General features: G+C 44.2%; 1 protein-coding gene across 1 annotated transcript in view; it reads right to left on the bottom strand.

Moving 5' to 3' along the window:
• The window catches only part of EFCAB6 (EF-hand calcium binding domain 6), a 200,242-nt gene that overhangs the window by 106,827 nt on the left and 76,669 nt on the right, over positions 1-16,746 (bottom strand). Inside the window, exons 11-12 of the mRNA XM_066255898.1 lie at positions 13,509-13,657; positions 2,299-2,409 (exon numbers count right to left, since the gene is read on the bottom strand). Of these exons, the coding sequence (XP_066111995.1) occupies positions 2,299-2,409; positions 13,509-13,657 (260 nt within the window). The remainder of the gene's footprint in view (positions 1-2,298; positions 2,410-13,508; positions 13,658-16,746) is intronic.

Here is a 16,746-nt window from a genome sequence, read left to right as displayed (position 1 = left end):
CTCGTGAAGGCCTATTACCAGCCACGCAGGAGGTCAAGGCCCCCTTCACTAGGGATTCGGATCAGAAGGGGGTTGCAGTCTCATAACACTGCCCTTTTTAGTGTCAGTTAGACCTTTTGACCTTTTCTACCAAATAAAGAATGAGAGTGAGTCAGCTCACCTGCTTAATGATCCCCAAATTTGTTTGGGACATTTTATTGCCTCATCTATACAGCCATCTGTTTTTTACAATTTTGCAAAAACATATAAACACACACAGTCCTACCATCACTTTTAAGAAACATCAAGTAGCGGAATTCCTGAGTGGAGTCCCTCATGTGACTCTTTGGAACCTGGTTTTCTAAAGCCCACCTGCACTGGCATGAAGGGATGCTTTTTGCAGTAGTTTTTATCCACCGCAGTGCCATCAACATTGGGCTGGGTAGTTCTTTGTGGTGTGTGTGGTGTGTGTGTGTGTGTGTGTGTGTGTGTGTGTGTGTGCGCGCGTGCGCACACATGCACATGTGTGTGCATGTCCATGTGTGGGGGGCAGGGTGCTATCTGGTACACTGTGGGATGTCCATGTATGGGGGGCAGGGTGCTATCTGGTTCACTGTAGGATGTCCATGTGTGGGGGGCAGGGTGCTATCTGGTTCACTGTGGGATGTCCATGTGTGGGGGGCAGGGTGCTATCTGGTTCACTGTAGGATGTCCATGTGTGGGGGGCAGGGTGCTATCTGGTTCACTGTGGGATGTCCATGTGTGGGGGGCAGGGTGCTATCTGGTACACTGTGGGATGTCCATGTGTGGGGGGCAGGGTGCTATCTGGTTCACTGTGGGATATCCATGTGTGGGGGGCAGGGTGCTATCTGGTTCACTGTGGGATGTCCATGTGTGGGGGGCAGGGTGCTATCTGGTTCACTGTGGGATGTCCATGTGTGGGGGGCAGGGTGCTATCTGGTATACTGTGGGATGTCCATGTGTGGGGGGCAGGGTGCTATCTGGTACACTGTGGGATGTCCATGTGTGGGGGGGCAGGGTGCTATCTGGTACACTGTGGGATGTCCATGTGTGGGGGGGCAGGGTGCTATCTGGTACACTGTGGGATGTCCATGTGTGGGGGGCAGGGTGCTATCTGGTACACTGTGGGATGTCCATGTGTGGGGGGCAGGGTGCTATCTGGTACACTGTGGGATGATCAGCAGCATCCCTGGTCTCTACCTACTGGTATTGGTAGCACTCCCAGCCCAGTTGTGACAACCAAAAATGTCTCGTGACATTGCTAAGTATCTCCTGGGCAGCCAAATCGCCCCCAGTTGAGAACTATAGTTTTAAAGTAAATAAAATTCACATTTTTATTCTTACAGACCCGGACAAGGTGCTACAAGACAAGAAAACTACAGAGAAATAGAAGTAACTCCACGTAAGAGATGAACTCATAGAGGTGCATCCCAGGAATTGGGGGCAGAGGTTCTGAACACTGGAAGGCTGGTAACCAGGCGGCTCATCAAATATTCATCACCCCCGAGACACAGCTTGGACCCAGCGAGTGGGAGTGAACTCCGTGGTGTCTCCTCCACAACAGAGCGCAGTGCTCTCCGTGCATGTGCTGAGATCGTAAAGCCTGTCTTTCCCTCTAAGATTTACACGGCTAATCAATACAGGGCTGCACATCAGCATAAAGAAAATGCTTCTTAGAGCAAAAGTTTAAATTCTAAAGTGTCACACTGTGAAGTACTTTCTCACATTTTAGGGCACCCAACACAATTATTGTGATAATGAAAATCTGAAGTTATAACAGACATCAGAACAAACACAGAAATAATGGCGCTCAAGGCCTACACACTGCCACAACCCACACCATCTGCACCACGCAGAGCAGTTGGAAAATCGGTTAACATGGATCGCTCCTTTCCATATAGCACTGAACAAATACATGTTTACACACAATGCCACAAGAACACACTTAAAGCTCAGAGTGTAACGCTGGCAGGCCATGTGCAGTGTGCGCCTGGGTGTCTGAGCTCCGGGTCTGCCTTGCTGCTCACGGAGCTGCAACTAGTTAACATCCTCGTAGTCTTATCTTTTCATCTAGAAATTGGAATAATAATTATACCTACCTTATACTTGTAAGGCAATTCTAAATAAGACTGTACAGAAAATAATTTATAATCTGTAAATCACTGTAAAAGTTCATAATTAGTCAGTGCAGACATTTATCATTCAATAAATGAAGAAAAAGTAATTCAGATATTCTCTAACCTTTTACGTCTTATGGTATGTAAAACTAAAATCCAGGATATGTATTTTTTTACATACCTATTTTTGGGGGTCAGGAGAACTGTATTGTTACTGTCCAACTGCTGAGGCTCATACAGTAAGGTTAGAAACTGCTTCCAACTGACTTTACTGGTGGTTTTAAGTCCAAATCTGAATTTTAAAAATATATTTTAAACATTATTTCTATAACATTGCATGGATCAGATGTTCAATATTGAATTTTAAATGGAAGTGATAAATTTTTATAAAGTTTGAAATCTATAAAGTTTCAAATAACTTAGTAAACTAGTGTTACAAGTTGATTTTTAAAAAGTACGGAAAACCAAACTGAGCATCCGTCTCCATAACTCCATATCCCATCCGCAGGCGGCTGCACCGGAGGAAGAAATAAAGGGATTCGGTTAACGTTCTGCTGTGCCTGAAACAATTCTTACACAGCCTCCGTCTCAGGAGCTCAGTGATAGCAGGCAGAATAGAGGCCCGCACGGTGTCCACAGCCTAATCCCCAGGACAGTGACTATGTGGCCTCACATGGCAAAGAGGACTTTGCAGAAGTGATGAAGGATATGGACCTTGAGATGAAGAACAGCCTGGGTTCCCCAGGTGGGCCCAGTCTAACCTTCTACTGGAAGGTTGCCATGAGGATTGGAGCTAATAGGTCACAAAGCCCCTACTACAGTACTAATCACCAGCAAGCGCCCGTCACACCCTGCCCCCACTGTTCTATGTTACTTACACACTGGGCAGCATCTGTGCTTCCGTAACAGAGGGGTGGAAGGTATCTGTGCTGAGATCCTTACACAACAGATGTAAGATGTCAAGATGGGCATCAAACTGCCCTGTTTTGATTTCTAAAAACTAGTGGCTGAGAGAGAGCTGCTTTCGTGTGGATCAGATGTGGGCCACACGAGAGGGGCTAAGTGTGCGGGTGCGCTCACAACCACACACAGGGTCCCCTCAGTGCCTGCCCGAGAGGGCTGCCGGAGGAACGGACAGACCTTAACAGAGGTTTTCCTTGTCTATTTCCAGACTCCCAGGAGCTGAGGGGGGAGCAATCAGCTGAGACGGAGATGCACTCACCCTCATCAAAGAACAAGGAATGTGTGGCCCACACGTGGAATCCCCAACACTCAGATAAGGCTTTCATGACAGGACACCTCAGATGCTCGCTGAGCCCAGAGGCAGTTTCCAGCTCACAGCAGAGTCCCCGTCCCTTCTCTCCTTCCTTTGTGTACTCCAATTCCTGGAGGCATCAGAAACGGAGTTTGCAAAATGAGAAAGGAAGCAAATTGCAAAGTGGCAAAAGGGAGCATCTGTGCCCCCTTTCTTGCCTGCAACAGGCCCTCATGGGGTGAGGGGACACAGTTCTCATTTAAATAAAATCTACAGCTCTGTCTAGTCTGTGAGAACAGCTATTCCAATTACAAATCCAAGACAAACCAGGACAATCAAGGTCTGCTCATGTTTTCATCCAGGGGCAAAAGAACTAATCCAATCGAGCGATTTTAAGGGACAGAGGGAAACAAGATTAGGTTTCCTTAAGATGACAGGCCACGAGTCTTACCAGCCCAACTCAGGCTACATGTGCACCTATCCCTCTGGCAAGCCACCCATTCGTGCGTCTCCACGTGGTGCCACACTACCGTCTTTTTTCACTTGAATTATTGCAATAATCTCCTAATTGGTCTTCTTCTACTCCTCTTGCCTCCCTCCAATATATTGTCATACTTTAACCAGCCTGCCCTTTGTAAAATGCAAATGTGATCAGATAACTCTCTTGCTTGAAGTCTTTCCATGACTCTCCATGCTTTTAGGATAAAGAACTAAAATTCTTCTGTAACCTCAGCCCGCAGAGCTTGGCCCTCCCAGTGTCTCCAGCGCCACCCTGTGGCATGCCGCCCCGTGCTCTCTGAGCTCTGGCCATACTGGTCCTTCAGCTCTCCAGAAGGGTTGTATTCTCCCTGTCCTAGCTCCCTTACACCATCACTTCCTTTGTCGATTATTACTTCCCTTCCTATTATTACTACTTCCCAACTTTATGTAATTAATTCTACTCATAGGAGCAGCATGGAGGAATAAGCTGAGGAACAAATTGCAGGAGCCAGAGGGACCGAGAAGGCTTAGCCAGGAGGAGAGTCATCTGAGCTGGAAGGACGGGTGGACCTGCAACAGGTGTGGATGGCGATGGTGAGAGACAGGAGAAGGAGGTAGCAAGGGTAAGAAATTAATGACCTTGTTGGCTGACTCTTCTCCTACTGTCCAGTTGCTAACTGATAACGACCCATGCATCTCACCTCTCTTCCCTCCCCCCGTGCACTCTGTTGGTGGCCTCCTCCATTCCCCTGGCTTAGGTACAATCTACATTGGTCTGTTGACATCCACACTTACATTCCTGACCTGGGCTTCTCTGAGCCACCAGCAGCCAACTCATCATCAATACTGGATTTCTAACAGGCATCTATTGAATAAAACTTAACACACCCAGAATTATACTCTTGATTTCCATCCTCTAATCTGTTCTCCATCTGCATCTTCAAGTATGCAACGTCCCTTACCCATGAAGGACTGTGCCTGGTTTTGCCGGCCTGGGTGCTCCTCCTCCCACAACCAGGACAACGTGACTGGTGTGTCCTCAATGTGCCTGACACGTTAGGCTTCCTTTCCTCATGACCACAAGGGCTGAGGTCCTGCAGAAGTGAAGGCTGGGTACCCCCCCACCCTCACCCGAGGTGAGCAGACACTGGCAGGGAAAGGAAGGGGAACACAGAATAGACACTGGAAGGAAACGCTCTCATTATCCACTCAGATCTCATGCCCAGTCACATAATGCGAATTTCAGCTCCTTTGTCCCTTGTTTCTTTTCCTATTTCCCCCCACTCCACTGCCTTACTTAAAAAGCACTGGTTATAGGTAACATTTTAGACTCCAGTGGGAGGCAGGTTTTTGAGTAGCTCCTGTTTGGGGGGATACAACGTTTTCATCACTACAGAAGACAAGGCTTTTTCATCTTTAATGGTAGCCTGAATGGGATATTCTTTGTTTATCCACTGAGATCCATTCTCCACCCTTGTCTACTCTGCACGGTAGGTGGCTTCAAAAAGCCCCTGTCCTGGCTTTCGTTGGGTGGGGCAGTGGGACATACCAGTGGGAAGGGAAGGGGAGGGGAGGGGAGGGCGTTACGCAGCATGGGCCCAACTGTGGCCACACTCGTCTCCTGAAGGCTTCGTCTGTTCTTGGGCGACCCTCCCCTTCAGCTACAGCTCTTGTTCAGTACCTGCCCCTTTTCATGGTCCCCCAGGCGTAGGGGCAATCGTGGCTTCCCCATCCACTGATTTCACTTAATCCACCCCTCACCTGGGTACAAGCCTTTAATAAACCTGCATGCCATCTGCTTGCTGCCGAGACCTGGGCAATGTGTGTCCAGATTAAGACCACAACAGGAAACAGAACAGCTCCCTCCCCCCACACCCTCCTTCCTGAGCTCCTCTGGAGTCACCCCTGCTACCCCTAGTCCCGACAATTACTAGTCTCACCTCTATTCCTGCAGTTTTGACTTTTCCAGAATGACATAGAACTAAAAGAGATCGTAGACACCGAGTTTAAAAGATTTGGGCAATAACTGAAAATATATCCCAGGGTATTGCTATTACACTCCACAGAATCTGGGCTAAATGGCTTCTGTTTTCTGTTTGCATAGCTTCTGCCAGGCAGCTCATGTTACTGGCAGTGAATGGGAAAATTCTCACCAGGAGGTGTTACTGAGTGAAGGCCTATTCTCATTACGGATGGATGAAGTGCAGTCTCTGGTGAGCATGCAAGTCACAATAGCATTTATTCCATCCTCTCAACTCTTCCTGAAGCCTCATTCTTCCTGTTTAAAGACTGGCATTATTTTTAATAGATCTCTTTTGTATAAAAGGCCAGGCGGCACTAAAAAGCCCAGCATGTTAGTGATAAAGGTCAAGCTTGCTGTTCAATTAAAGTCTACTGCTATATTAAAAAATATAGATGGAAAATAGCTTTTAAAGTCTCTGAGATATTATTTGGATCAAGATTTTATGCCTCATTACCAAGCTGTTAGTGTTTTAAATTTAGGCCCTAGATCTTGAGTATTTAAAAGAATAACAAACTTAAGAAGATGCCTATTTTTTTCCCCTGTATTATTCATTCTTAAATTGAATACTAAGAATAACTTCTCAAATCATTTTGGATTCTGGCCAATTAGGTCAGTTGGTTGGAGTGTCATCCCAATACCCCAAGGTTGTGGGTTCTACCCCAGTCAGGGCACAGACCAGAATCAATCAAAGAGTGCATAAATCAATGGAACAGCAAATCGATTTTTCTCTCTCCCTTTCTCTCTCTTTCTCTCTCTAAAGTCAATAAAAATAAAATATTTAGAAAATCATTTCATTAGGCATGAGAGATTAGATTTTATTTTGCTTCCTCCTTTATTATTTCCTGTATTTTTTGCCTTAAAAAAGCACGTGTTGTAAAATTTTATTTCTCAAATTAAAATGCAATAAAACGGACACTTTCTTTTGGTGTACAGTTTTATGAGTTTTAACACATATACAGGGACACCTCACTTTACTGCACTTCACAACTACTGCATGTTTATAAATTAAAGCGAAAAGATCACGACGTGCTGTACTGCGGTGCTCACTCTGTTGCGGTGTCTGGACCCAGCCTGCAGAACCTCTGGGTGCCGGCAGGGTGCGCACCACCAAACTCAGGGTGCAGAGGAGCTCACCAGCCCACACCCCCTCCCTCATGTCCTCTCTGCAGTCATGCCCGCCCAGCCCCTCGTCCTGGAAACCACCGGTCTCTCCTCCATTCCTATTGTTCTGTTGTTTTGCGGGGCTTTAGAGGACAGCAAAGCAAGGGGGAGCATTAGGGAGCAGGGCCACCCTGGTGCCACCCACTGCTGACACAAGTCCCTCTTTGAGCTCATTTCTCCCAGGCCAAGGCTTCCATGGTAGAATCCAGCAGATTCTCTCTTAGCAGATGACATAATCAATGGTGAGCCCTTAACAAGCACCATCTAAATTGAAGAACCAGGTGGAAAACTAGCTGACAGTGCAGGGAAGCCCGAGTTCCCTCTCAGGATTTAACAGAAAGTGAAGGGCCCCTGCTGGACCCTGCACTCAGGCCACTGTACAGAAGTGTCCATGCACAGGGAAGTCCAGTCTATGGGACAGGGGAGGAGCACACAGCTCCCCAAATTACAGCTAAGAGTTTAAAATATAACAACAAAAACATCACAAACAATAGGGAAGGAAAGGATTATCTAATTAGTGGTGATGGCAGAGTATCTATCTGGAAAAAAATTTAATTTGGATACCCACCTTATGTCAGAATGGATTATAAGTTGTTTTGTTTTCAAAGAAAAAACAGTAAAGTTTTTTTTTCACACCTGAGGCAGGATGGTGAATTTATAGATTTTTAAGTCACAAAAGAAGAAATTAATGTATTTGATTATATTAAAACGTAAACTTCAAAACGAAGAGGCATCATGTAACTGAGGGAAATAGCAAACTGGGAAAAATAGCTGCAACAAAAGGGCTATCTGCTAATAATTACTGAGTTATTAAAAATTACTAAAGAAAGAATGGTAAATTGAAATAAAAACCCACCAGTGGGGCCATCACTGAGGCACGAGGAGAACTCGCGTCAGGGGAGACAGAGGCCGGGCCCAGGCGCATGGAAATGTACAACCTCAGTATCACCTCAAGAAATACAAGTTAATACAATAAAGGGGTATCATTCTGACCTCTGAAGTTATCAGTATTCTAAAACAATGTTCATATTCACACCGGAAAGAATACGAAACTAGAACAGTCAGTCACACAATGTTGGTTGCACCGTAAACCATGACTATCTTTTGAGAGAACATTTAATAATCCTCATAAAAATGCACAAAAGCCTTCATACTCTGGCCTTGAATCCAACTTTTAAAAAATCCATGGTGAGGAAAGAAAGGGCAGTCTGGCCATAACCCCTGCACTGACTGTACCCTGAGTCCCTCCTCAGGCCCTGCCTGCCTCTCCTGCTTCTGTTGGCTCCAGACACACTGGCTTCTGCCAGACCTGGAACACACTGTCGGGTAACCCCCGAGGCCATGGCCTCCCCCGGGAGGTTCTTCCCACGGCTGACTTCTCAGATCTCCATTTAAATCTCACTTTTTCAGAGAGGACTTTCAGACCATTCTGGAATCATCTGAGGGCTCCCCTGCTATTCTCCTCCCAGCACTCCTCACACTGCATATTCTACGTCTCTAATGAGATGTGAGCTGATGGTGAGTCCCCTGCCCACACCTGCACATGAAGCTCTTGAGGGGAGGGATCGTGTCTTTCTTAGTTTCCAATGAGCCCGGGTTCTGAAACAGGCCTGGTATACACTGAGTGCTCGAGAACTACTTGTTGACCTAACAATTGAAAAAACGAATGGACAAATGAAAAACTAAAAAAAATCCAAAGGTTCAAATGATGGTAAAATGGATAACTACATTCTGATATATATAATTAAAGAGCCCTAACAAATGGTCATGACCCGATCAAAGCAGCCCGTTGGGAAACACCACTTTCTTTCTGCCACCGTCTGCATGGGAGGTGCCTATGCACCCCTCACAGGGTCCACCCGGTCTGAATACTCTGTAGAGACCTTTCTAACTGCACAGCCAGCACGAATGCATTAAAGTAAGGTTTCTGGCAACACAGTGGATCTCACCCCAACCTCATGATCTAATCACATAGAAATACATATATCAAATATATCTACAACTACTGGAATAAAGATCTCAAAATTATTTGAAACATACAGCTGAAGTGGAAACCTGGACAGCGACATGCACGGGTGATGGAAGCAAGGAGGGGACCAATTCCAGAGCAGCAGGAACGCGAGTGATCCCTGCAGCAGCCCAGGCTGCATCAGGCCTACACAGAGCTCTGGGATCTAATGCAGGTTCTCAGGGGCTGGGGCTTAATGTCCATTTAGGGTTGAGAGACCTGGGATTGTACAAGCCTGGGTGTAGATCCGGCGTAGCTGTAACAATGTTGGTGAACTAAAACACAGTATAGGACTGGACTTTGGGTGATGGTAATGCAAATGTCAAAATAACCTAGAGATGTTTTCTCTGAACATATGTACCCTGATTTATCAATGTCACCCCATTAAAATAAAAAACAACAACAACAACAAAAAACACAGTATAGGAAAATAGTCAGAATGCAGTTCAAAAAGAAGGATATAGTAATTACAAAAGAGAGTCTGAGAGACATAGAAAAGGGGATGAGAAGGTCCGACATCTATCTAATAGGAGGTCCAGAAGAAAAGACTAGCGATAACATGGTGGAGACAACATTCACGGAATAATAGCTGAGAATGTTCTAAACTCCATGAGAGACATCCATCCTCACAGTGAGACTGAAGGTAAAGAAACAGACATCTGTACTGAGACACATTGTAGGGAAACTATAAAGTAACAAAAATAAAACGAAAACCTTAAAGGCAACTAAAAAAATGAAAAAAAAATCCCCTTTTATAAAGTATTGGCAATTAGACAGCAGACTCTCAGCAGCAAGAACAGAGGCCAGAGGACCATGAACAACATCTTCAAAGTGCTAAGAGAAAACTCTCAAACACAAATTCTATTCCCTGTTAAATCTTGATTTAAAAGTAAGGGGGAAATAAACACTTTTGAAAACAAAGACTGGATTCACCCCTCACAGGGCCTCACTGAAACGATGACTAAGGGATTTCCTTCCAGAAATGGAATTCAGAAGGAAAGAGTGAGACGTCAGGAGCAGTGATGAGCAAACAAGCTGGTAGACACGAGGAGATCTAAACAAGAATAGGCCACAGTAAATAACCACAACAACAATAACTAACTCAGGGACTGTCTAAACGAGGTGGGGTCAAAGCACGAAGCAACAATAAGATCTCAATTAAAGGCGCTTGTTTTATGCACCACAGCAGAAATACTGGCTAACTTCAGGCTTTGTAAGTTTAGAACACATGTTAAAAATTCTATTGTCTACAAGAATAGAAGTAAAATGTTTAAGTCTCAAGACAGTGGAGAGGAAAAAGAGTGACAAGGAAAACCGAGAACCGAAGGTGACTGAGAAGGAAATAAGATACCAGCTGAGTAAATAAGAGAGGGGACAAAATAAAGTGGTAGGAAAATCCCAAACAGCCATTGCAATAAATGGAAACAGACTAAACTTCACCGTTAAAAAGGCAAAGATGTTCATGTTGGAATTTTGAAAACACAGATATATGCTACTTCACAAAAAACACACATAGAACATGACAACCAAAGAGTGAAAGTCAAAGGCAGGGGCAAGAGGACTGACAAATACACGAATCAGAAGAAAGAAACCTGTTCTGGGTAGTGTAATATCAGGTAAGGTTGACCATAAGCATCAGAGGGATAAGAAGGTATCTATACAATTATAAAGGGATCAGCTAACCAGGAAAATACAACAAATCTTTACTTCCAGATATGTGCACTGTGGGACATACCTAGTTTACAACTTGAATTAGCACCTGGGCATTCACCTCGATATTGCCTCTTGTGCCCTGTTCCACCAGGAATGCTGGGTGAATGCAGTAAAGGGCATGACTCAGAAAACCCTAGGTCCCTGGCCAGAACAGGTTATGACAGCACAGCACTGGCTGCCCTCAGCCTCCCAAGACGCTCACTTCCTGCACCTATCACAGTCTCCACAGCCGCCACCTCTCTGGTAAGCCATGCTGGCTTGGGGCTATTTGTTATTTATTTCTGAATTCTTAGTACCTCCTACGATGTCTGGCAGAGAGAAGCACTCAATATGTATCCATTAAACTTATAATTTGGAAGACTATCAAGGCAATATGAAGAATGTCTGTAATATGCATTCCTATTTAGAAAGCATAATATAAAACTGTAGAAACACTTAGATTACAAATATGCAAAAATTATATATGTACGTGGATACAAAGCGGAAGAGAATGTGAGGAAATGAAAACAGTAAATTTGTTACGGCGGATGGTGACTTTTTGTTTTTTATTTTTCTTGTTATCAAATTATTATTTGTATAATTTTGAAAATGAAATAAAAAGAAATGTCTATATAACTTCCAGTTATCCAAGAAAGTAATTCCTAAAAAAATGTCACCAGGTATGTACAGGACAACAGAGCAGTTTGCTGAGTTGTGGAAGTATTTCCTCTTGGGGCCACCTTCTGCCTCTCCGTGCAGAAGCCCTGAGGCCATATGCAGTGCCTTCCAGAACATGCCACATGCTGAGAAGGAAGGGGTATGTGGGAAGTGGACCAGCTGGTCCAGTGAAGCACTGCTTGCCCTCTTCCATCTCTTCTGCCTCTCCTTTCTAGGAAACCCTGAGGTACCCAGTGATTACCAGTTTCACAGGGCAGTCTTTCCATTAGCCTCAACTTGCCTTCCCCTGAGAAAGGGTTCTCCAAGTTACCTGGACAAAAAAACAGGTACATTAAGGACAGCGTTCCTTACCCAGAGTTTGGTCTATATACACCATTTCCAACTGAAAGCAAACAGGGGCACTTGGAGAAATGGCTGGTTCCTGGAACAGGTGTCACACCAGAAAGCAAGAGAACTATCAGACACTCTTGAGGGTCACACAGGAGGACTCAGGGGCCACCATGAAAGGCTCCCAATGGCCAAGATGAAACAGACCGAATATCAATGAGAATAACAACTATAATGAATTGAAACACATCAAATATGTTTACATCTATGAGTTTATAATAAGATTTTTTGGGAAAAACTGCTCACTGTTCACTTTTGGAGGATGCTAGGAAATCAATTCATCTTTCTGGAAAGTAGTCAGTGAAGGGAAAGAACCAAGGACATCCTGCCTTTCTAGTGTTCAAAGTGCCTCACTGTTGCCAAATCAGCAGAGAGGGGACTTTTTCATTACAGAAGTCATTCCGACCAACGAAAGCAGAAACGGCTCAGGTGGAGTATTGCCTCTCAGCAATCTCCAGTGAATGAGTGAATATTGGGCCGGTCAACACGGCTGCCAACAGTGAGAAAAGACATATGACTGGTCCATATCTGCTTGCCTCCACCTAGGAAGTATTCTTGCCCCCAAATTAAACATAGGTCTGCATAGCTATCAATTAAGGAGCAGGGGCTTGGAGGAAAGAGAAAAGAGAACATATCAAACGTCACTGTGGGTTGCAACCAGTCAGATTTGTGTTGTAAAAAAAAACCCCACATAAAAAACAACCCAGATGTCTACAAATGCCTCACAGGGGAAATAATTAACAAATGGAGAGAGGGACCCTGGAGAGTACAAAACAATTGTGGCAAATCAATCAATGGAAATGCACAGACCTTATCTGGATCCTGACTCAAATAAATTATATAAGAAATTATAAGACCATGTTAAATTTGACCCCTGACTGCCTGACTGGATGTTTATGATTATCATCAGTAATTCTATGAAGTGTGAAAATGATAATTCTATGAGGTGTTTCCACCATGTTTTTTTGTTTTTTTGTTTGTATTTTTCTGAAGCTGGAAATGGGGAGAGACAGTCAGACAGACTCCTGCATGCGCCCAACCGGGATCCACCTGGCACGCCCACCAGGGGCGATGCTCTGCCCACCAGGGGGCGATGCTCTGCCCCTCCGGGGGGGGGGGGGGGGTCACTCTGCCGTGACCAGAGCCACTCTAGCGCCTGGGGCAGAGGCCAAGGAGCCATCCCCAGCGCCCGGGCCATCTTTGCTCCAATGGAGCCTTGGCTGCGGGAGGGGAAGAGAGAGACAGAGAGGAAGGAGGGGGGGGTGGAGAAGCAAATGGGCGCTTCTCCTGTGTGCCCTGGCCAGGAATCGAACCCGGGTCCCCCGCACGCCAGGCCGACGCTCTACCGCTGAGCCAACCGGCCAGGGCCTCCACCATGTTTTTAAGAAGAGTTCTTATCTTTTAGAGACATATAGTGAGATCTTTCCAATGAAATATGATGTCTGGTATTTCTTTCAGAACTCTCTGGGGCTGAAGGAATACAGTCAGAGGATAGCTATGAAACGCCAGACCGTGAGCTGAACATTGGCGCTGGATAGTGGGCACCTTTGTGTATTCGTTCTCTCATTCTCTTTACTTCTGCATGCTTTTGAAATTTTCAGTAGCAAAAAGTCCAATACATTAATAAAAAATAAATGAAGCTGTTCCTTCTCCTTGTGGTTGACGTTTGGGGAAAAAAAAATGTCAAGGAAACAATGGGACTCTTACCTTTTCATTAACTGGATAAAAATTTTCCTTGGCAGTCGGTATACATAGGTATCGAGGACAATCTTGAGGTAATTCAAAGAAATGTACCCACATTTGGAGGGGTCCCCTGCACTCAGGGCTTTTTCAACCTTTTCATGGCACTTTGAAAGCTGCAATGAATTAAAATTAAGAGTGTTGCACTCATACAAATCAACTTCACAGAGCTATTCACTCATGTTATTTTTTGCCGAAACCTCCTCATATTTTCCTCTCTGGAAACTGATCAAAAAGGTTACGATGGCATGTACTGAACTTACATGTTTAATTAATGAACTCCTACAGAACCGAATCCCCAGTCACAGCTACTCAGCTGGCAAGGCAGACAGGCTTCTGGGGGGTGGGGGAGCACATAGCACAGCTCCACTTCCAATTGTAGAGCTCCAAGTCCTGGGTGGCTCTGCCAGTTGGATCCATCTTCCCTAATACACTTCAGAGCCCACCCCCTGCTGGAAGCCCACCTACATGCCTCCTGATTAAATTAGGTCAATCAGACAGAAAAGCTGGCAACATTTCATGACAAACATAAGTAACTTTTAATAGTGAGGAAAGTTATTAACACAAAGATCTCATAAACAGTATACTTTGGACATTTATTTAATTATTTTTTCTCCCCCCCCCCCTTTTTTTCAATGGGAAATTACAAAGAACCAAGGCGAATGAGCTTTGCTTATGGGAATTTTAAAATGCAGTAAAGTAGGTTAACCACTGATTTTTATATGACTCATAAAAATACTATGAAGATTGGTTTTTATTTCCAAAGATTTTCCTGCTGTTTGTTATTGAGTAATAACAATATTCCTCAATGTTTCCCACCCTCCCCACTTTGATTTCGTTTTTTCCTGTGAACAGGGGTAATAAGATAAAATAGCTACTAACTTGGTATAAAAGGTAACTTTTTAAAAAGCTGCTGGACCATAGAAATATATGCCCAAGAGGATCTAGCCACAAAGTGAACATGTCCAGGGATGTCGAACATCTATGGGGAAAATCATTGAAAATATTTACGGAATCGCAGAGCCTCAGCTTCTTAGAAAGTTGTGCAAAATTAACCCAAAATGTGGCTAAATGTGCACATCTCTTTCGGGGGACGGCATCCGGGCAGATTCCCTGGGAGCAGGGCCCCAGCGTGTTTACTGGGTTAGTATCTTACTGACATTTGGTTTCCAATAAGGTTATTTTCAGGATAGGGTGTCTGACATCTAGAGTTTTTAGCAAAAGACCAGGGAGTAAAACAAATAGTATCTTTGTGACATTTATCACCTTTTAGGAATTTTCATTGTTGCTGTTTATAATGAAACATAAGACAAAAATGCAAACAATTCAGCAAAGTGTAAAAAGGGACATAAAGATACCTGAAGTCTCACTCTCCAGCTTTTTAAACAGTATTCCCCAAACTCCCATGAAAACCATACAGGATATGCATATAATTTTATAAGATGATATCATGCTATACTTCCACATCTGACAAGTGTCTTTTTATTTAACAATACGTCATGAAATCTTTTCCCGCAAGAACAAGCATGCATCTACATCACACCATTACAAGACACGTAGCATGCCGTCCTATCACCAATGGACGCTGAGAGGTGCACTCACTTTCCCTGTTTACATATTTAATTTGTATAAACTTTCCCTGACCCCCAATCTAAATGAGGTCCCCCTCATTTTTTGCTCCTGTAATGACTATCCTTTGCTGTCACACCACTCAACAAAAACAGTATTTCTGAATGTGTGTGTGTATGTGTTTATTGGGCACACCTCCCCGAGGCTCAGCTGTGTGGTCTCCGTGACAGCAGAGACCGGGTCTGTTTTGTTCACCGATAACCACCTACAATGAAGCAGTTTGGCATGCAGTAGGCAATCATTAAATATTTGTCAAAAATGGATATATTTTTTACCAAAAATGTTCCAAAGAAAGGTTGCAAAAAAGTTATTGACACATCAGTTAAAAAAAATTAAAATAAAAAAAAATCGTGGCTGAGATGCCATTTCACCTGCCTCAGATCGGTAAAAATGTAAAACTCTAACAATATCAAGTGTTGGTGAGTACTTAGAACAATAGAAAGACTCATGTGCTGCTGGTGGGAGTGTAAAGCGACATTCTGGCGAGTGATCCCACTCCGAGATGTAATTCCTGGAGAAGCCTGGCACACAGGCACCACACCACAAGACATGCGCACCACCACGTATGGCACAGCACTTGGATTAGCACAAAACAGGACGCGATTCCAATGCCCATGCACAGGAGACTGTGTAACCTGCATGGATTTTGGCCACGGAAGACTGCACAGCAGTGAAAATGGCAGTCCAGCTACATCCATAATAAGATGAATCTATCCTAAGCACAAACTGTATGAAAATGAACAGTTTTGCAACTTCGAAAACATACTATTAATACAAGAAACAAACAAACATCAAGCAAAGGACGAAGAACCTAGTCTGTATGAACACATGAGATGAAAAAATATAAACACATCACCTGCAGAGATTTCATGCCATCAACAGGAACTAAATAAAAATGTAACTTCATTAAAAGAAAAGCTTGAAGACAAGATGATAAAATGATAAAAGAGAAGGGGTATTTCAAAGTTAGGAAAAGAGAAAACAAAAATGACATCATTCCACGAACTAATAAACAAATTAGAAACAGCACGACTAAGCGGCAAGGCTGAGGCTGAAATGAACAGTAAAGGAGTGGCCTGAGGAATCTCAGTGGTGGCAGAGGGAACAGACAAAATGATTACAGCAATTTGAGAGAAGCTGACAGCTATAGAGGACAGACAGAGATAACCCTATAGCAGGATTAAGTGGGAGGACCACTGAAGGGAGGATAGAAAGAGGGAAGAAAGGCAGAGGAAAGGAGGAGGATGGAGGGAGGGAGAGGGCGCTAGTCATAGGGCACAGGGAGAACTCCCTGGAACGAAAGAACAGAATCTATATATCAGAACACCCTGTGCTCCCGTGGTCCTGGGCTAGGCGCTCCAAGCGTACACAGCCTAGTTTTACTTTTTAATCTCAAGGATCGAGAAAAAACACTTCAGGCATCCAGGTAGAGAAAAAATCAGTCGGCCTCAGCCTTCTTCTCAAGAACACCCGATGCCAGAAGACAATGGAAAAATACAACATTTTGAAGAAAAGAAAAAGTATGATGGAGAATTATACCCAGCCAAGTTGTTGTTCTAGTAAAACAGCAAAAGGG

Source organism: Saccopteryx bilineata, chromosome 1, assembly GCF_036850765.1.
Source record: "Saccopteryx bilineata isolate mSacBil1 chromosome 1, mSacBil1_pri_phased_curated, whole genome shotgun sequence".
Lineage (NCBI taxonomy): Eukaryota > Metazoa > Chordata > Mammalia > Chiroptera > Emballonuridae > Saccopteryx > Saccopteryx bilineata.
Note: the sequence above shows the minus strand (reverse complement) of the source record. Positions and strands in the feature narration are given on the sequence as shown.